Genomic DNA, 21,376 nt, shown 5'->3' with positions numbered 1-21,376 from the left:
TTTTTTTAACATGTGCAAATTGACTTGATGTGCATTAAGTCAATTTTTGGTGCATTTAGGGACCCTTTTACTAAAGCTTAGTGCATGCTAACAGACCTCAGCGTGCTCTATGTGCCATGTAGCCCATAGGTAGGGTTACCAGATTTTCCATTTGAAAAATCTGGACCCCCTAGACCCGCCCCCAGGTCTACTCAGTTCCACCCATCCCTGCCAGATTATACCCCAGTCCCACCCCCAATCCTGCCCTAGCCCCTCCCTCCCCCCCCGCATGCGCAGATGCCCTTTTGCCTGACAGTGATTTGTTCCAAGCTTTTCAAAACCCGGACAAAGTGCCAGGTTTTTGAAAAGCCGCCCGGACCCCCCGGATGTGTCCTCAAAAGGAGGACATCGGGGAAATCTGGATGTCTGGTAATCCTACCCATAGGCATGAAATAGGACGCACATCATTTCTACTAGGGGTTGCTAAGCTTTAGTAAAAGAGTCCCTTAATGCGTGCCAATGGGATGCACATTCCTGCTTCAGAAATTGCATGGTGTACTGCTTTAGGAAACCTAGGAATCACATAAACTTGTAGCATAATGCCTTTAAAAGCTCCTTTTTACTCACTAGAATTTTCCAAAATGATGAAATGGGATATTGATTAAGAGCAGGGTACAGTGCATAGGATGGGTCCTGACAATTCCCACCTGCAGTTACAAATAGGAAGAAAATAACTTAATAGGTGATAAAGTAAAGATACCGGCACGTACATTTACCATAATTTCTATTGATGATTTCCAATTTTGCTGACAAAATGAATACCTATTACTGCCGCTGGTATTACTCAGTGCAGTCTATTGAACGGCGAGGAATGCCTGTCAAATGCCCTAGGGGTATTCCCCCATGGTACATCTATGACACAATATTTTTCATTTGTTGATACTGTAGGATTAAGTGTTAATGCATCACTGCCAAACTACACTGTGCCTCTGACCCTAACATAAGGTATCACTTTTTGGGCTTCAACAGCGCGTTGTATTTAGGTAAACAGGATTATGATGCATGTGTCAGATATTACATTTTTTTTTCTTGCTGTCTGCTATCTCCTTGCTACAACCCAAACTTTGGAAATCTTACAGCTCAACACGCTGTATTGCTGGATTCTTATGAGGGCCATAGAGGGAAACTTTTGGTATATTTTGGGTAGAATACTGTACTTGTCATCCAGTCAGTTATTCCTGACATTGTATTCATTTTCATAATTGGAAAATAAACTACATAGTGAAAATAAAAAATAAAGGTTTGCTTTTTTCTCTCTTATATATCTGTTTCTTTGAGTCCATAGCAGTCAGTTAAATCATACATTTGGTACTCAATATGTTCTGTGAAGTCATTTGGTATTCCCATAGAAACAGACTCGACTTCTGTCTTACGAGTGGCAGCAACACTGTTCTTAGTTGAGCCATTCCTTATTTTGTTCGAAAGGTTGTTCATTTTTTCTTTCAACTGGGAGGATGGTCTTTGAAAAGGAGTGAACATTTTCCATCTCCTAAAGGTTCGCATTTTCCTGTTACTGTTTCTTTCTTGATAGGTGGGATTAAAAATGAAAGAACTATTTATGGCAGCAAGTTGGGGCTTCAGTTCCCCATCAGACCCATGTCCTGAACTGGTCATAGATGTCCTCCATTGATGATCATAAACTCTCCAAAGAGGGCGTCTTCTCCTACGGCACTGGCATTTTAAAAGCCTGATGAAAGCTCTTTTAAACTCTTTGCTTGAACAGGGGTAAATTATTGGGTTGACGCAGCTGTTGAAGTATCCCAGCCAGAAGATCACCTTGAAACCAAGATCAGAAGCCTTCAGAGAAGGAAAGTAGGAGCCTGAAACATAAAAAAAAGTCAATGGTATTAGAAAGAGACAAAATTACGCTTTTAAATTACCTTTCTGCAAATGTCAAGTACTTATGTTAAAGTGCAGTTCTAATTTACCATTAAAGGCTAGCGCAAATTCCTCTTAAGAAACCACCATTTTGGCACTTAAAGAAAACATCATGGAAATCCAAATGAATATATTACATGGCTTACATCTATACCTACACTGCACAAAGTTAAGTTAACTTAAAGAATAAGTACATGCACTTTAGAGTGGAATTAATCTTGACAGAAAATGGGACGAGAAAAAGGGGGACTGTGACATCTAAAACTCGTTGCCCAGATACATACAGCCAATATGGGGCTCCTTTTACTAAGCTGCGTTAGGGCATTAACGCGCAAAATAGCGCGCGCTGACTTGCCACGTGCGCTAAATTGCCCCGCGCGCTAGACCTTAACGCCAGCATTGAGCTGGCGTTAGTGCTAGCCGCGTAGCGTGCGGTAATATCCTGCGTGCGCTAAAAACGCTAGCGCATCTTCGTAAAATGGTGCGCAGTGAAAACTGATAAATATCTTTTCCTTTCCCAGTAGCCTTATATAGCTGAGAAAAGTAAACAGGGGTTACAGAATGGTCACAATAAAATATATATCCTTAAGCAGAAGTTTATTCCCCCAAAGACACACAATTAGAGAAACTCTAAATTAAAGCACATGCAAGCCCATTATATATAGCAGTGTCTCACAAACATTTTCAAGATGTGGCACACTAAACTCAGGGCTGCAGCTGGGAAGGCCTCCAGGGGTGCACAAACATTGACGCGATGACATCACATACATGTGTGATGTTGTCACATTGACGTCTGCGCATGTGCAGAGGCTCTCCAGATGGGACTGTGAATTTCCTACTAGAGAATGACATGGTGGCAGTTACATGCACAGGCAGGCAAGCAGTCTCCACCGGCCTCAGTAAGTTTCTTTACTAAAGCGCCGCGAAGGTGAGGGGGAGGGAAGGAGGAAGATAGATTTGGCCGTAGATTTGGCTTTGGGAGTTCTTGGCAGCCCTGACGCCCAACAAAGCTTGAGCCCAGTCAGGGACCTAAGCAAAAGCACATACCATATTGATCAGAGCAGACCCAGCTCCACTCCAGTCCTTAGTCGTCTGTTACAAGTCTGAACAGCAACAAACCTCACACTGCCACCTCATTTCCTAGCAACATCTGCCACGACTCCATCCATCTTATGCGCTACCGCCGTTGGTGATTGCCCTGGTATGACCAATAAACGTAATGATTCACTGGAACGTTTTGAGATTCAAAGGAGACACGACACGCAAATCCCAGATGTCATGACATCAAGATGGTTTGAGGCGCCCACACACACACGACTGCAGGCACAGGTAGGCAGTTTCCGCCGGCTTCAATAAGTTTCTTTACTAACGCGCCGTGAAGGTAAGGGGGAGGGAGGGAGATTCTCGAGCTGTTCAAGGGCGATGAGGTGGCGAGAGGGTTGGGTGGATGCTGTGGGGACGGGGGGGAAGGGGGGTGAAGGGGACGGCGGGGATGGGAATGGGGCGGTGAAGGGGACGGCGGGGACGGGGCAGTGAAGGGGACGGCGGGGACGGGGCATTGAAGGGGACGGTGGTGCGGTGACGGGGCAGTGATAGGGACAGATTATTTCCCTTTGTCATTCTTTATTTCCTACCGCTGAAATTGATATGCCAGTGGGAAAGGGGCGGGAGGAGAGGTACAAAGAGGTGTGGAGCCAGCGAGGAGGAAAGGTGCTAGCGCCAGCTGACTGCCTACAGGATGTGCCTCTCGCTGCAACTGGCGCACAGTTTGTGATACACTGATATATAGAAAGCAGAAATCAGAGCTGGGACATTCTGGAGACAGAAATAAGCAATGGGGGATTAAGGAGAATTACTTAATTCCTCATATATCACCCTGGCAGAAATTAGCACCTTTTAAAAATCTATGTGAAGTCTGAGCTGATGTCAAACCTCACAGTGATTTGCTTCCACACACCTACTCCCTTAGTTAAATGGGAAATACACATATACTGTAGATTTCTGCCCCACCCCCTACATGTTCCCTTGAAATCTGTGCATGGTGTTGATCTTCATGTTTGAACAACTTTCTAAAATTATTTGTGCATGCATGCTTTCTAGAGGTGTAAATGTAGCTATTTATATGGGGAGATGCTTTTATGATAGAGGCCTATATATGTTATCTTATAAGGTTTATATATCATTTAAGAACAGAAAAATTGTTTATTTATTTATTTAAAAAAATTCTTACCCACTTAAATCTAAGCGGTTTACAGGATACAATCTTCATAATAAAAACATACATACATACAACATAAACCAGTACCAATTTCCTCATAAAAAATATTTCTATTCATTTAGTTAAAAGCCTCCATAAACAAAGTAGTTTTCCATATCTTCTTAAATTTCTGGAGATCTGAAAGTACTCTTAATGGTCCTGTCAATTTATTCCATAATGATACCCCTGCTACTGAGATCACAAATGCTCTCCTATTTTCATAATCAACATGTAAAAACTCATTTGCAGATAATCGCATTGCTCAAAGATCTGAGAGGCTGATAGAGTGTCATTACTTGTGTCAAATACCAAGGAAGTCAAATATCATGAAGTCAATGGACAAAAATACAAATTATGCAAAATAATGATGACCCACTATATCTTAAACAAAATTTACTTGCTGTTAATATCCCTTAGATCAGTGTCCCACAAACTTTTTGGCCGGTGGCACACTATACCTGGTGCTCCAGCTGGAAGGCACCCGGAATTGTGCGGACGTCGATGGAACATGTCATGTCATTACGTCGACATCCGCGCATGGGCCTCCAGACGCGACCCTGAAGCTGCCACTTTGATGGGGGATCCTGGATACGGTAAGGTGTGGTGAGAGGAGGAGAGACGCCAGCAAGGAGAGTCATCGGCGCTGGCCATGAAAGGTACATCCTATAAACAGTCAGCCAGTACCTCTCCTCCTTACCGGCATCTTATCAGGGCAAATCTGGAATCTGCTGCGGCACACAGTTTGTGATACACTGCCTTAGATAAATCATTTTGATTATTGACAAAGATTGAATTTGTGAATGGAAAAAGTTTTTAATAGGAGCAAAGGAATTGTTTATGACCACTGAGTAAATTTTGGGTAAAATACAGGGGGGTCACCATTCTATTCAATTATATGTCATTTAACCATGTTTCACTTTGATTCATCTATGCCTCCACTGTTTTGATTTGGTTTCGCTTCGCTCTGTGTCAAGGTTCATCTGATCTAGAGATGGCTTTCAGATCATGAGTCAGCTTAGTAGTTGCTCTTATCATACACAATAGAACAGTGTACATTTTTATTTTTCCAGTAGGTGTCACTGTTCATATTCAGACAATTCTCTATAGCCTACTTTCCTTTATGGAGTATGAGCAAAACTGCAGAAATTAGGTGCACCATTTATTTATTAAATTTTCTACACTGTTCTCCCAGGGGAGCTAAGAATAATTTATATGAATTTATTCAGGTACTCAAGCATCTTTCCCTGTCTGTCCCAGCTGGCTTACAATCTCTCTAATGTACCTGGGGCAATGGGGATAGGGTTGTCAGATTTTACTATAGTAAAATCTGGACCCCTAAACCTGCCCCAAGGCCCCCCAGTTCCACTCATCCCCATCCCATTACGCCCCAGCCCCGCCCCAAATCCCACCCTCCACTGCCTGCTCTTGGGCAGCAGGAAATCCGCGCATGTGCGGATTTCCTCCTGCCCGATGCGATTTAGAAAAAGCTTTTCAAAACCTGGACAAAGTGCCAGGTTTTGAAAAGCCGTCTTGAAAATGAGGACATGTCTGTGGAAATCGGACATCTGGTAACCCTAAATGGGGGGATTAAGTGACTTGCCCATGGTCACAATGAGCAGTGTGGGTTTGAACCCACAACGCCAGGGTGCTGAAGCTGTAGCTTTAACCACAGTGCCATACTCTTCCCTGTGAAGCTGGTATGTGTTCACGCCTAAATGTCAGACGTGTTTAACTTATAATATTCTATAAATGTTTAACTTATAGTATTCTATAAATTATGCATGTGTCCTGTCCAGTACACATCCTTGTACACGCCCCCTATCAAATACACAGTGTCCCTTGGATTCTATAAATGTTGCTCAAAACTGTGTGCAGATTTGGGTCAGCTCCCAATTTAAATGAGTAATGAGCCAATAATTGGGTGCTAAGAATCAATTTTAGCATTAATTGTCAATTTGGATTTACATGAACATCTTGCTAAGCACTATTTTATAAAAATGTGGGCATACATCTTTTAGTGTGCAACTAAAAAGGGGGCGTGGCCATTGGGAGGAGCATGGGAGGGTCAGAGGCATTTACTACAGATGTGCACAGTATTGTAGAATTCGGAGGATCTGTGCTTAATATACATGCAGGATTTCAGTTGGTGTAGATCCTCGCTCCCAAAGGTAGGCGTGGATCCCGGCGCTATGTGCTGTTCTATATACAGTGCTCGACTCATTTTTTCCAGTGCCCAAATCTGGTCACCATTTACAGAATCTAACCCTATGTCAGTTATGTGTGTATTTAAAGAGTAATGCTTAGGTAGAAACTTGACCTTTATGTGCATATGTGCACATACTGTATACCTGAATAAGTGCCATTATTCTAAACCAGGGGTGCCCAACGCGTCGATCGCGATCGACAGGTCGTTCGCTCAGGCGACCCCAGTCGATCGCACAGCAGGTTCCCTTCTTCCCTTCTCTTTTTTTCCCCTCCTGACTGGCCCGCCTCTTAAAGAACGCTGGCCAATCAGAGTGCTGGAAGGGCGGGGTGAAGGTCGGTGGGGGACGGAGCTCAGCGCATCACAAGAAATAGAAGCGCCTGTTATGATTGAGGTAAGAGCGAGGCCTAATGCTGCCCGATATACAATTTTAAAACCCCCAAAATCGGCCTTCCAATCAGTGGCGTACCGAGGTGGGGCGGTCCGCCCCCGCCCCGGGTGCACGGCTTGGAGGGATGCACAGCCGTCTGGGTCCTCCTGCCCTTCCTTTCCACCGGTCTGCGCACGGGGCTCGCACCCGCCGCCCAAATGGTGCTGTTGGTTATCGCGAGACTCGCGGGAGTTGACGGCACCATTCAAGCGTCGGCGCGGGACCAGGCAGGCGCAAGCCCCGAGTGCGGACCGGGGAAAAAGAAAGGCAGGATGACCCGGACCTGGCCGGCTGTGCACCCCTCCAAGCTGTGCACTCGGATCGTCCCCCTTCTAAATCGATTGTACTTGTCTTTTATTCAGTTCCACTAATGAGCATTATGACAGGCAGTTCTTATGGGGCAGTTCTTGGAAGTATATCTTTGTTTTTCTGTGCCTAAGTATTCTATTAATTTAACTTCCTTATTCCTGTAGGGATCTCCAAAGGGGACGAATGGGAGACGGCCGGTGGCAGGTGGTACTTTAGCAATTCTTACAGGTTGCCATAGGCCTCAGGAGCTGTCTTCCCTCTGCCGTGGTCCTGCCCCTCCTCTAAGTCAGAGACAGGCTTGGGGCAGAGGGAAGACAGCTCCTGAGGCCTATGGCAACCTGCAAGGATCGCTAAAGTACCAGCGATCCTCTCTGCAGACTGCTCCCTGCTGGAATTAGGTAAATGGATGTGGGGAGGGTAGGCCTTCGGGGGGGGGGGGGGGGAGTGCAGTCCTTCAAGGGGTAGTGCAGGCCTTCAGGGGGGGAGTCAACCTTTGAGGGGGAATGTGCAGACCTTCAGGGGGGGGGTCAGGCCTTCGGGGGAGGGGGCTGTATAATAAAAAAATATTTGAACATAAATACAAAGTACACTCGGTGTGTGTATATATATATATAAATAAATATATATATGTTTAGCATTTTTATTGTTGGTAGATCATTTTGACTTGGTCATTTTAAAAGTAGCTCGCAAGCCCAAAAAGAGTGGGCACCCCTGTTCTAAACAGTCACATAAGTGTTAACACCTATGTTATGACTCCAATACATTTACACATATGCTGAAGAATGTTGTCGTGTAAATTGCACACAGAAATGTATACGACTCGAGAACAAATTCAATGTTGGAACTGGCGAACAGCCATTTAAATAAGTGCTGCTGTTTTTTTTTCTTATATAGAAACATAGAAATATGTGCCTATGCCAGGCCCTCTTGAATTCAGGCACAGTCTCTGCTTCCACCACCTCTTCCGGGAGACTCTACCACCCTTTCCATAAAAAAGTATTTCCTCAGATTACTCCGTAGCCTATCACCTCTTAACTTCATCCTATGCCCTCTCATTGCAGTTTCCTTTCAAATGAAAGAGACTTGACTCATGCACATTTATATTTTGTAGGTATTTAAACATCTCTATCATATCTCCCCTCTCTCGCCTTTCCTCCAAAATACACAGATTGAGATCTTTAAGTCTGTCCCCATACGCCTTATGACGAAGACCACGCACCATTTTAGTAGCCTTCCTCTGGACTGACTCCATCCTTTTTATATCTTTTTGAAGATGCGGCCTCCAGAATTGTACACAATAGTCGAAATGAGGTCTCACCAGAGTCTTATACAGAGACATCAATACCTCCCTTTTTCCTACTGGCTATACCTCTCCCTATGCAACCTAGCATCCTTCTAGCTTTCACCGTCACCTTTTCATCCTGTTTGGCCACCTTAAGATCATCACATACAATCACATCCAAGTCCCTCTCTTCTGTTGTGCATATAAGTTCTTCACCCCCTAAACTGTACCATTCCCTTGGGTTTTTGCAGCCCAAATATATGACCTTGCATTTCTTAGCATTAAATTTAGCTGCCAAATTTCAGACCATTCTTCAAGTTTCGCCAGTTCTTTCTTCATGTTATTCACACCATCCAGCGTGTCTACTCTATTGCAGATTTTAGTATCATCCGCAAAGAGGCAAATCTTACCCTTCAGCAATATCATTTATAAAAATTTTAAAAAGAACAGGCCCAAGAATAGAACCTTGAGGCACACCACTGGTAACATCCCTTTCCTCAGAGCGATCTCCATTGATCATTACCTTCTGTCGCCTTCCTCTCAACCAGTTCCTGACCCAGCCCGTCACACTGGGACCCATCCCAAGGGCACTCAGTTTATTTATCAGACGTCTGTGTGGAACACCATCAAAGGCTTTGCTAAAATCTAAATATACCACATCTAACGCACATCCTCTATCCAATTCTCTGGTTACCCAGTCAAAGAAATTGATCAGATTTGTCTGACAAGACCTACCTCTAGTGAATCCATGTTGCCTCCAGTCCGGTCTCTGTTTTAAAAGCATTTCCATTAATTTGCTTACAACAGAAGTCAGGCCTGTAATTCCCTACTTCTTCCTTACTTCCACTTTTGAGAAGAGGGCCCACATCAGCTCTTCTCCACTCCTGACTCTAGAGACTCATTGAAAAGGTCAGTCAGCAGAGCTATCAGAACTTCCTTAAGTTCCTTCAACACCCTCGGATGTACACCATCTGGTCCCATCGCTTTGTCTACCTTTATTTTAACCTGCTCCTCACGAACACAACCCTCTGAAAATCAATCAAGGTCTATTACTCCTCCATCCCTATTCACGTTTGTCTTCTGCAATCCTACTCCCGGCGTTTCAGCCGTGAACACAGAACAGACATATTTGTTAAGAAACTTGGCCTTTTCTTTATCAGCTTCCTCCCCTTCACCTTTGAGTCTCACAATGCCACTTTAGCACTTCTTCCTTTCACTAATACATCTAAAAAATGTCTTGTTTCCCTGTTTTACCATGTCAGCTATTTTTTTCTTCCATTTGCATCTTTGCTTTCCTGACTACATGACCAGCCTCTCTTTACTTTTCCAGATATTTTTGCCTGTCTTCCTCTTTCTGCAATCTTGTTTAGTTTATGAAAGCTAACCTCTTATTCCTTACCTTCTCAGCTACTACTTTTGAGAACCAAAGCGGCTTTCTTTTCCTTACTTTTACTTACTTGCATCAAAAAAGGTTTGTCGCCCTTACAATCGCTCCTTTCAGTTTTGCCCACCGCATTTCCACTCCTTCCAGACGTTCTCACCCACACAATTCCTTAACATAAACCCCCATCCGAACAAATTTAGTTTTTTTAAAAGTCTAGAACTTTTGGTTTTGAATGAGCCCTCTTGTTATGCCCACATGTTATGTGGGCATTTGCTCAGCTAATATTTGTTTAAATGTATAGTAGTTATGGGTGCTCTGTGGACTCAACTACCCAGAGAGCTTTGCTTCCAGTAGTCTGAGCTGCTTCCACAGAGCATGGGTCCGCCTCCTTCTTCAGTCAGAGGAGAGCAGTGGCCATATTTGCTGAGCACATGCCAGAGTGAGAGCCTGAGAGTGGTGTTCTCCCACAAGGCTTTTTATCCTTTAATTCTGACAATCCAAATACAGCTTAGATTACTTCTAAGTCTAGAGAACAGTGTCATCTCCACAATGTGGACACTCCAAGCTTAGATGTGATATGTTAGTGGAGTGAGAAGGAATGTAAAGGCTTGAACTACATTGAACTATTATCTGACTGTAAGTTGTTTGCTTCATTATTAAAGAACTGAGCAAACAACTTACAGTCAGATAATAGTTCAAAGTAGTTCAAGCTTGTACATTCCTTCTCACAGTGGAAACTGTTCAATTGATTCAGAGTCTAATTGGTGTCATCAAAGATTAAGGAATTAGGGGTTGGCTGAACAGGAAACTTACAGTTGTTGAAAGGTCACTTTGGGCAGCCACAAAACTTAGAGACTTGAAGAAAGCACAGATTTTTATTCAGCATATGCGGACCCCTGAGCCCAAGCTGACTTCAGAAGTCCCGAAACCAGGAAGTTACAGAAATATTTATGCATTCTTCTGGCTATACAACTGAATTCTAGAAAAAACTTTTCACGTGTTACTTTTCTTAACAATCATTGGTCCTAAGCTCACACTAGCAGGTCACTTATCTAAGCCCTGCAGTCTTTCTGTTACATGTCGTTTATGCTGAGATAGCCATAAGAAGCTAGAATGCCCAAGATAACACACTCAGTGCTGGCAGGCTAGAACATGAGATAAGTTAGGTCTGCAGCTAAACATAATTCAGCATTTTATTAAAGAGAAAACTTAGTTCAACACTTAGGAAAACCAGTCCCAGACTCCTTCATTGTCAGTAACTTAGAGAAGTCCATGCTTCAGTACAAAAACCTGAGAACTATGCAGAGAGCTGTATCTGTATAGTAGAAGTTAAACCACAACACTTCTCTATACCCATATTAATATTAAACCATACCATGCAGTGATCACTGGATGCCAGATGATCACCCACTGCAACATCAGAAACACTTTCCCTGTTTGTAAGCACTAAATCCAGTATGATCCCATCCTGCGTAGTTTCCAGTACCAACTGCTGAAGAATTTCTCCTTGTACAGAATCCAGAATCTTCCTACATCTAGAAGAACCCACAATAGGAATACCCCAATCAACATCAAGCATGTTAAAATCACCTATTAGAGTGGAGGATCCAAGATGGCGTCGGGCTGGACGCGCTGAGATGCCGCTCTGATGATTTTTTTCTTCAACAATTTTCAAACAATTTGTAAGCGGTTCAATTACTTACCCGATGCCTAAACGGAGGGGCCGTAGCACCGCTGGTGCCTCGCGGCCCACGGCCACCCCCGCGGCTGGAGACATCGGGGAACTCATCAGGCGGATGCAGGGTATTTTTTCGGCGTCGGAGGGAGGCCCGCAGAGGAGTGGCGGCGTCAGTGAGGACGTCGAGATTCCTCCGGGATTGGAGACATCGTTGAGCCCCGACGTTAGGGCGCCGCCCCCGCAACCTCAGCTAAGCAGCTCTCCAAGGGGTAGGGTAACCCCGGAGGTCGGGGTCTTGTCTTCCCCTGAGGCAAGTAGTCCATCACAGAGCCTGCTGACAGGAGCTCTTATGGATATGAGCTCCTTTGAAGAAGCTGAGGGGGAATCATCTGAGAGGCGAGTTAACCTTCAGGGACAGCGTAAAGGTATTCAACTGGACGGTGAGCACTATGACATTTCTTTACCTGTATTTTCTTTGGAAAAACCCTCAGAAGTAACTCTGGACTCACTATGGGATCTTATGGCCGGACTAGTGAAGACCATAAGTCCCAAACTTCAGTTAATTGAGGGGAAATTATCTCAACATTCTACTGAACTTAAAGATTTGAAAAAGGATATGACTGCCTCTAATTTCTTGGTTCAAAAGCTTGAACAGGACATTAAATCATCCAAACAATTACAGGAATCTTTAATGAAAGACAATATCAATCTTAGAAGAAAAATGGAGAACTTAGAAAATAACTCTAGATACAATAACTTAAGAATCATTAATTTTCCTAAGCTTCCACTGACACCTCCTAGAGAAATGTTTAAAAGATATTTTCTTGAAGTTTTGGGGGCCTCAGAAGATTCATTACCTCCTTTATCACGAGTCTATTATTTACCTAATAAGACTAAATTACCAAAAAAGCCGTCGGATCAAGGACTATTGGATGTATCAGAGTTATTGGAAAAATCAGATAAAGAGGTTGTAGAACCGAGCACTTTGATAATAACAGTAGCTCTCTCTATTGATAAAGTATGGTTGTTAAAACTGTTCTTTAAAAATAGACAGAAAGAATTTATGGGTTGTAAAGTCCAGGTATTTCCTGATTTATCACGAGAGACGCAAAGGCGTCGTCGTGAATTTCTTTTGTTGAAGCCAGGTGTTATATCTTTGGGTGCTACTTTTTATTTGCGACACCCTTGTAAATGTATAGTCCATCACCGATCAGTTAAATATGTTTTTTTTGAGCCTAATCAGTTGACTTCTTTTTTAGCGCTCTCCCGATTGGAGGTAGAAAAATCATAAGCTCTATGACTATAGGTTAATCCCAGCAATCAGCCTTCCAGCTAACTTTATGAAAGAGTGTACATTAAGTTCAATTCTTTAATTTTGGTTTTATTTTATAAGAAATCTTGGATCCAATTTAGAGGACTTGAGCATTTTAGTTAATATATGATTTAATGTTATTGGAATGTTTCTTGCTTTAATTAGAATTGCTAATTTGCTTTCTGTACAAGGTATTCTTGATTATATGATTTGAAAATCAATAAATATATTTGAACATAAAATCACCTATTAGAAAGACTTCCCCTTTTTAAGATATATTCTGAATGTCTACATTAAATCTCTTTCTACTTCTTCCGTCTGTGAAGGAGGCCTGTATGTCATACTAATGTAAATATATTCACCATTCCCTCTTTCCAAATTGATCCACAGTGCCTCTTCCTTGCCCTGCAGATCCTGCAATTGTGTGGCTTTAATATGATCTTTAACATATAACGCTACTCCCCCTCCTTTTCTTCCTACCCTGTCTTTCCTGAACAGATTATAACCTGGTATAATTACATCCCAGTCATGGTTCTCTGTGAACCACGTCTCCATGATCGCCATTATATCCAACCCCTCTTCTTCCATCACAGCTTCTAGATCCAGAATCTTGCTTCCCATACGTTGAGCATTAGTATATACTGCTTTCCAGACACTGCCCCCCTTTTCCCATCTGTGTAGAGGCATTCAATGATTTATTTAACTGAGAGCTTTGATCACCCTGCCCCATCACTTTTAGTTTAAAGCCCTCCAGTAGATTAGCCAGCCTGCTGGCAAAGACACTTCTTCCCTTCTTTGTTAGATGCACACATCCCTGCTCAGCAGCCCTTGGAAAATCATTCCATGGTCCAGGATACCAAAATGCTCTCGACAACACCATCCACGTAGCCATGCATTCATCTCCAGGATGCGAGCTTCTCTGCCCTGGCCTTTATCCTCGACAGGGAGGATGGATGAGAATACCACCTGTGCATCTGACTCCTTTACTTTCTCTCCCAGAGCCACAAAGTCACTTTTGGCACGTTCGCAGTAGTACCTGGCAGTATTGTTAGTGCCAATGTGGATGAGCAGCATCGGATAGTAGTCATCAGGCTTGATGAGTCTTGGCAAGCTCTCCGTAACATCTTGGATTTTGGCACCAGGTAGACAGCATACCTCTTGTGACATCATGTCTGGTCTGCAGATGGATGCTTCTGTACCCCTTAGAAGGGAATTGCCAACTACCACTACCTTATGCCTCCTAGTGGTCACGGATCCAGTAATTTTGGGGATCTCAAGCTTTGGTCCTTCCTCTCCTTGGAATGCTCTCATCTCCTCCACTTCCAGGACAGCATACCGGTTCTTCAGTTCAAGGGCGGAGGTTTTGTAATCTGAGTCCAGCTGCCTTCCCTCAGCACAGCCTCTTCTTCCCCACTTCTGGAAATCTTTGACGCCTCATGAACCATTTCATCGATGTACCTCTCATTCTCATGGATGCTTCTTGGTCTTGCCACCTCCTCTCTCAGTTCTTTTACTTCCTTCATGAGAGATTCAAGCTGAAGAATGGAACCACTCCCTCTGCCTGGGTAACATTTTCTATCTGCACAGAGACAGAAGTTGTAACCTGAGCAGCAGCTTTGGTGATATGATGTTTCCCAGCCATACTGTGATACAGAAATACACCTGGAAGAAAAAAAAGAAAGGGCAGAAAAATCCTACCAAAGTAATTCCCTAGAGGCAGAAAGTAGTTCACAGGTTGCTGTGAAAACTATCTTTAATGCAGATCCTCTACAACTGCTCTCTTAGAACCAAGCTTACTGAGTGTTAGACACTAGGCCAACATTCCTCCCCTCAAGGGTCACCTTTCTTTTTTGATATGAAAATTAATCTACAGTTCTAGTTAGACATAAATAAAGTTTACATATAAGGATGGGACGGAGGTTCAACGTAAATGATTATATGGCAGTTGATATATTCAGGATAAGGACCTGAAATAAGATAAATGTTATAAGAGGTTCTATGTACTGAGCTTTTCGCCTCTATATGATACTTCAACCTCCTAGTGAACTTACTATTTGGGAGAGTTTTATTTAAATTAAGGTATCCGTATTAACGGTTTGAGCAGGATGTCACTTATATTGTACTGATATATGTATAAGCTGTTACACCTGTGTGTAATTAAAAAATTTTTCTAATGATAATTTCTTGTGATCCAAAGAAACCCCTTTTTTAATGACTCCCTCCCCACGCCAGGTCCGGAGAAAAGCTCACTTCAAGACCACCTTTGAATTCCAAGGACCCAAAGTCTGGCGCAAACTCCCAAGCAGCTTACGACAACTTACCACATACTTACAATTCAGGAAGGCACTGAAAACGCATCTATTCACTTCACCGCACTGACCAGTTATTTATGTACAGTGGTACCTTGGATTACGAGCATAATCCGTTCCAGGACCATGCTTGTAATCCAAAATGCTCGTTTATCAAAGCCAAGTTCCCCATAGACAATAGTGGCAACAGCAACGATTGGTTCCAGAACCAATCTGTACCTGTTGGGGCCGGGTACTGCAGCGCCGTCTCCTCCGTCTGCCTCCTCCGTCCGTCATCGGAAAAAGAACCCCACAGTGCCACTTCGGGGGGGGGGATACATGTAATGTCCACCAGCCGCCAGAGAACCCCGCAGTGCCTTCAGAGGGATGCCACCTCCATCCGCCGGCCAGCCCTCCACGTCGGATACCCCTCGCATGCTGGAGAGCCCCCACCCGAGCCCATGCAGCCGATCGCTGCCCCACCCACACGCCACGCACGACAATGATTGACTCTGTGCGCGTCACACGCAACGCGCAGGCGGGACAGCACCCGGCCGCGCAGGCCCAGACAGAGGTCCTCCAACCTGCAGAAGGCACCCGACATGGAAGGCTGGCCGAAAGACGGAAGAGGAATCCCCCGAAGCGGCGCTTCCTGGTTTGTAAGTGCTTGTTTATCGGGGCAGTGCTCGGTTTGCAAGTCAAAAGTTTGCTGAGTGTTTTGCTCATCTTGCAAAACACTCGCAAACTGGGTTACTCGCAAACCGAGGTTCCATTGTATATGAAGTCTATACCTCTGTATCATTTCTATTATTATGTAAGCCGCAATGATTCTTAGTCAGGATAAAAGAATCAGTATGGTATGGTATATGATTGGTACAAAATGCATGGGGTAATACAGATACCATTAGAATACTTAAAATATGCTTACTGCATGAAAAGGAATTCAGTCAGTATGACACCGATACTTATAAAATCTAGCCTCACCATCTTCATTTTGGAATACTTTGAAAAGGAAGAAAGTCCCTTTTATAGTCTAATCTCAAATCTACTGACCAAAACAACAGACATAAAAGAGTTCCGTAAAGAAATAAAAACACTACTGTTCAAAAAATATCTCCCATCACTCTAACCACCACCCAATGAGTTCCCAATCAACGCCTTTGGAAACACCCACCTATAGTATCTCTTTGTCTGTGATCTAGAATGTACTGTAACTCTTTTACACTACACCCGATTTAACTTGATTCAGTTGATATGTATTATCTTCTGTGATATGTATTATCTTCTGTGAAATTGAAGTAACATAATTCTTTACTGTTCCTGTAACTTACTCTTATCCTGTAATGTAATTCTACTGGAATTGCCCAGATATCTTCTATATTGTAATCCGCCTAGAACCGCAAGGCACAGGCGTAATAGAAATCCCTAATGTAATGTAATGTAATCTTTGGTTGACCTTTTCTGGTCATGCATTATGTCTTCCTGTTGCCTCTACTATGATCATTAGCTCATCATTTGAGTAGAAAAACCTTAGTAAACAGATCTGTCGATCTGGTATGTGACAGTAGAACAGATGTCGTGTCCAATAAAACTGCTGAAGAATGCTGAACACTGAGCTTTCAAGTACCTTTTCCAACAGCTTTGCTATTGTGAAATGAAATACTTTTCAAATGAATTACGATACCAGTGTCTCTATCCATTACGTGCATCTCCTGATCCAGAACCCAACACATCACAATGTCTTGTCACAGATAAGCAATAAAGAGAAATTGAATACAATGTGAAAAGAATGATTTCAAAGGGATAACCAGGTCCTACAATCCAGCCAGGAATGGAAGTGGAAAACAACAAAGCGAGTTGTGGATTTGCTGAATCTTCATTAAACTTTCTTTGAAAAATATGAATACAAGAGGTATGTGCCTACTAAGAGAATAAATTGAGATTGGAGACTTGGATATTGCATTCTTGCCCTATCACATCACCTCCAACTTCTGTCTGTCTCCTCTGCTAGCTGATTTCCCTGCTATCGTCAAGCTATCTATGGTGCTTTGCAGGTTGTGTTCTCTCTTTCCCTGCATGTAGTTGTTCTAGGAGCATATCTCTTCTGGAGCTATGCTCACAATGGCCCAGATTCACTAACCTCCTTTTGCAATCCGTGGCCATGTGCGATCCGTTTCTGAGTTTTCCCGGGCGACTGATCCACAACACGTCCTCATGCAAATGGGGCGATCGAAGGCACGCCCTACACCAACGACGCGGATCGCTGCAGAGAGATCCCGACGCATATGCAGACCATCTTCTAGGCCTGTCTGCGCATGTGCTTGCTCTCCGTGAACAAAACTTTTTTGTTTTTTTATTTTTTTTACTTGACTCGCGAGCCCGTGGTTTTAACCCGTGGGTTTACAGTAGGGCTGCACATTGAATGGAGATCAAGCAGAAAAATTAACATCCATGGAAGTGAGCCTTGACGACGTACGCAGGCAGATAGAAAAATTAAAAACTGACAAATCCCCGGGCCGGACGGAATCCATCCAAGTGTTCTGAAGGAACTAAAGGAGGAAATAGCGGAACTACTGCAGCAAATTTGCAATCTATCCCTGAAAGCAGGCGTGATCCCAGAGGATTGGAAGATTGGAAGATAGCCAACACTACGCCCATCTTTAAAAAGGGATCAAGAGGTGACCCGGGAAACTACAGACCGGTGAGTCTGACCTCGGTTCCGGGGAAAATGGCGGAAGCACTGATAAAAGATAACATCGATGAACATTTTGAAAGAAACAAACTTCTGATAACCAGCCAGCATGGATTCTACAAAGGGAGATCATGCCTAACGAACTTATTGCACTTCTTCAAAGGAATTAACAAATGGATGGACAGAGGAGACCCCATAGATATCGTATACCAAGACTTCCAAAAAGCCTTTGACAAGGTATCCCATGAATGCCTACTTCGGAAACTGAAGAACCATGGGGTGGAAGGAGACGTACATAAATGGATCAGAAATTGGTTGGCGGGTAGGAAACAGAGGGTAGGAGTGAAGGGCCATTACTTGACTGGAGAAGGGTCACGAGTGGTGTTCCACAGGGCTCGGTGCTCGGACCGCTGCTATTTAATATATTTATAAATGATCTAAAAACAGGAACGAAGTGCGAGATAATAAAATTCGCGGACGACACCAAAATATTTAGTAGAGCTCAGATTAAAGAGGACTGCGAAGAATTACAAAGGGACTTGAACAAACTAGGGGAATGGGCGATGAGATGGCAGATGAAGTTCAATGTTGAGAAATGTAAAGTACTACATGTGGGAAGTAGAAACCCGAGGTACAGCTATATGATGGGAGGGATGTTATTGAATGAGAGTACCCAAGAAAGGGACTTGGGGGTAATAGTGGATATGACAATGAAGCTGACGGCACAGTGCGCAGCGGCTGCTAAGAGAGCGAATATAATGCTAAGTATAATCAAGAAGGGTATTACAACCAGAACGAAATAAGTTATCCTGCCATTGTATCGGGTGATGGTGCGTCTGCATCTGGAGTGCTGCGTCCAATATTGGTCGCCGTACCTTAAGAAGGATATGGCGATACTCGAGAGAGTTCAGATGAGAGCGACACGTCTGATAAAAGGTATGGAAAACCTCTCATATGCTGAGAGACTGGAGAAACTGGGACTCTTTTCCCTGGAGAAGAGGAGACTTAGAGGAGATATGATAGAGACTTACAAGATCATGAAGGGCATAGAGAGAGTGGAGAGGGACAGATTCTTCAAACTGTCGAAAAATAAAAGAACAAGAGGGCATTCGGAAAAGTTAAAAGGGGACAGATTCAAAATGAATGCTAGGTGGTGGACACCTGGAATGCGCTTCCAGAGGGTGTAATGGGGCTGGGTTCAAGAAAGGATTGGACAATTTCCTGTTGGAAAATGGGATAGAGGGGTATAGATAGAGGATTACTGCACAGGTCCTGGACCTGTTGGGCCGCCGCGTGAGAGGACTGCTGGGCACGATGGACCTCAGGTCTGACCCAGTGGAGGCATTGCTTATGTTCTTATTATCTATGGCTGTTGACTGTTTATACTGCTTGTGTAGTGATCACTAATAAAATCGTTTAAATGTAAAATATTGTTCCTGAGATCATATATTTTATATTTCTGTATGGTGAGTTGTAAGGGGAAATATCCTTGATCCGTTCTTAGGAAACATGGAATGTGGGTTAAAGAAGCCGGAAGTCTAAGATTTATTTTCAGCCTTCACTCCTACCTAGAATTCATTGAGTGATATATGATATTTTTACTGGATGGCTGAAACTGACTAGGGGTCTCTTTATGCATAAAAGACTTTGAATCCTTTTTCTAGTACTTTTTATATTTTATTAAATATGGGGAAAAAGGGCTGTGATGTGATGGGCTCAATGTGCTGAAATGGCATTTAGTTTGCCCCCTCCCCCATCCTTGGGTTGGCTTCTCTATTATCTCTCTTCCTCCCACTGCTTCTGGCTAGAGATGCCACTGATAGAGCGACACAAGGATCATTCATTCATGGGAAATAAAAGAATATATTTTCACTGTGAATGGAATGATTTAGAAGGTGCTATACCTACAGAAAGCAAAACATCTACATAGAGTCAGGTCCAGGCACTATGGCCCTCTTTAACTAAGGTGCGCTAACCGATTAGCGTGCACTAATCGATTTAGCGTGCGCTAAACGCTAATGCGTGCATGCTAGTCTATGGACACATTAGCGTTTAGCACGCACTAATTCAATTAGCGCACGCTAATCGGTTAGCGTATCTTAGTAAAAAAAGGGGGTATATTTGTTTAATGTGTCTGTCCCATTATGATTTCTTTAAAGACTTACTAGAGTAAGATTTATAACATCTTCCATCGCACGGTAAGTCAGTCCCCAATTACATCTTGAAAAAAGTGCCTTGGTTAATGAAACATTGTAATTGGCTGACAAAACGGTTAGAATTATCTCGACGCCCTATGCTGCTTAACATCATGCCCCAATGCCTTTTATATCACTGCTAAAATAACTTTTCAGGTTCTTCAGTCAAAGCCAATTAAATTTGCCATTCTTTAGTTTGGTTTCATTTCTAAATCAGGTTGATACCTAATGGAATATTGTAGATTCACGGTTAGAGATCTGTTGTCTAGCACAGGTGTAAAAGATGGCTGATATTGTTTATATCATATGTGCTGTATGTTTTTTTTTATTTTTTATATGATTATTTTTTTGTAAAATCACCTAGTTATAGGTGGTTAAGAAATTTTTTAAATAAATACATTTACTTATTCAGTTTTCTATACTGTTCTCCCAAGGGAGCTCAGAATGGTTTACATGCATTTATTCAGGTACTCAAACATTTATCCCTATCTGTCCCGGTGGGCTCACAATCTATCTAAAGTACTTGAGGCAATGGGGGGGGGGGGGGGGGGGGGGTTAAGGGCTAGATTCACTAAGGACACCGATCGTGTCCCGACCACTTTGTGACCTAATTTTCCTCTGACCTGATTCACTAACCTCTGTGCCGATTCTGTCCCTACCCGATCCGATCCGTGCATGCAAATGAGGGAAATGGCATGCAAATGTAAGAAGGCAGCGATTCACTAAACAATTTAAGAAAAACTGATTGAGCATGCCGATCAGAAAAGAAGTAACTGCTGAAGACCAGTTGACTCTATCCTTTGCCGACTCTCCTGACCCTCTTCTGCCCTTTAAAACCACGGGCTCGCAATGCTTTTAGCAGAATACTATATATAAATTTTTTTTTCCTTTATATATATTCTGTAAAACACATTGCAAGCCCGTGTTTTAACCCAAGAGTGCCCCCCTCCCCGAACCAAAAAATGCTCCCCCGCATCGAAATCCGCCGCCGTCGCTGCTGCCATCGGGCCCGACGCTGCCCAACCCCTCTCCATACACGCACACACACACAAACGAATGAATAAGGCAGGAGGGATGCCAACTCCCTCCTGTCATCGCAAACCCGCCCTCAGCCTGGCCTGGCCTGGCCCACCCCCCTCCCCATACCTTTAAACAGTTGGGAGCAGGAGGGGTACTCAGTCCTTCTCCTCCAACGAGTGTGGCCTTAGGCCCCACCCCGGTGTATCATGTGATATACAGGGAGGGGCCTAAGGCCCTGATTGGCTGAGGCGCCTCAGGCTCCTCTCTTGGGAGGGGTCTGGGGCACCTCAGCCAATCAGGGACTTCCTTAGGGAGGAGTCTAAGGAAGTACCTGATTGGCCAAAAACAATGGCCAATCAGGGATTATTGGAATATTATTACACCTTGGATTTTGGCAAAGTACTAGTGA

General features: G+C 43.5%; 1 protein-coding gene across 1 annotated transcript in view; it reads right to left on the bottom strand.

Moving 5' to 3' along the window:
* Window positions 1–486: 486 nt before the first annotated feature.
* ADRA1D (adrenoceptor alpha 1D) overlaps window positions 487–21,376 on the bottom strand; it is a 314,286-nt gene continuing 293,396 nt past the window's right edge. The window contains exon 2 of the mRNA XM_033952751.1: window positions 487–1,859. Within this exon, the coding sequence (XP_033808642.1) occupies window positions 1,297–1,859 (563 nt within the window). The 3' untranslated portion in view covers window positions 487–1,296. The remainder of the gene's footprint in view (window positions 1,860–21,376) is intronic.

Source organism: Geotrypetes seraphini, chromosome 1 (assembly GCF_902459505.1).
Source record: "Geotrypetes seraphini chromosome 1, aGeoSer1.1, whole genome shotgun sequence".
Taxonomy (NCBI): Eukaryota; Metazoa; Chordata; class Amphibia; order Gymnophiona; family Dermophiidae; genus Geotrypetes; species Geotrypetes seraphini.
This window is presented reverse-complemented; position numbering and strand designations above follow the sequence as displayed.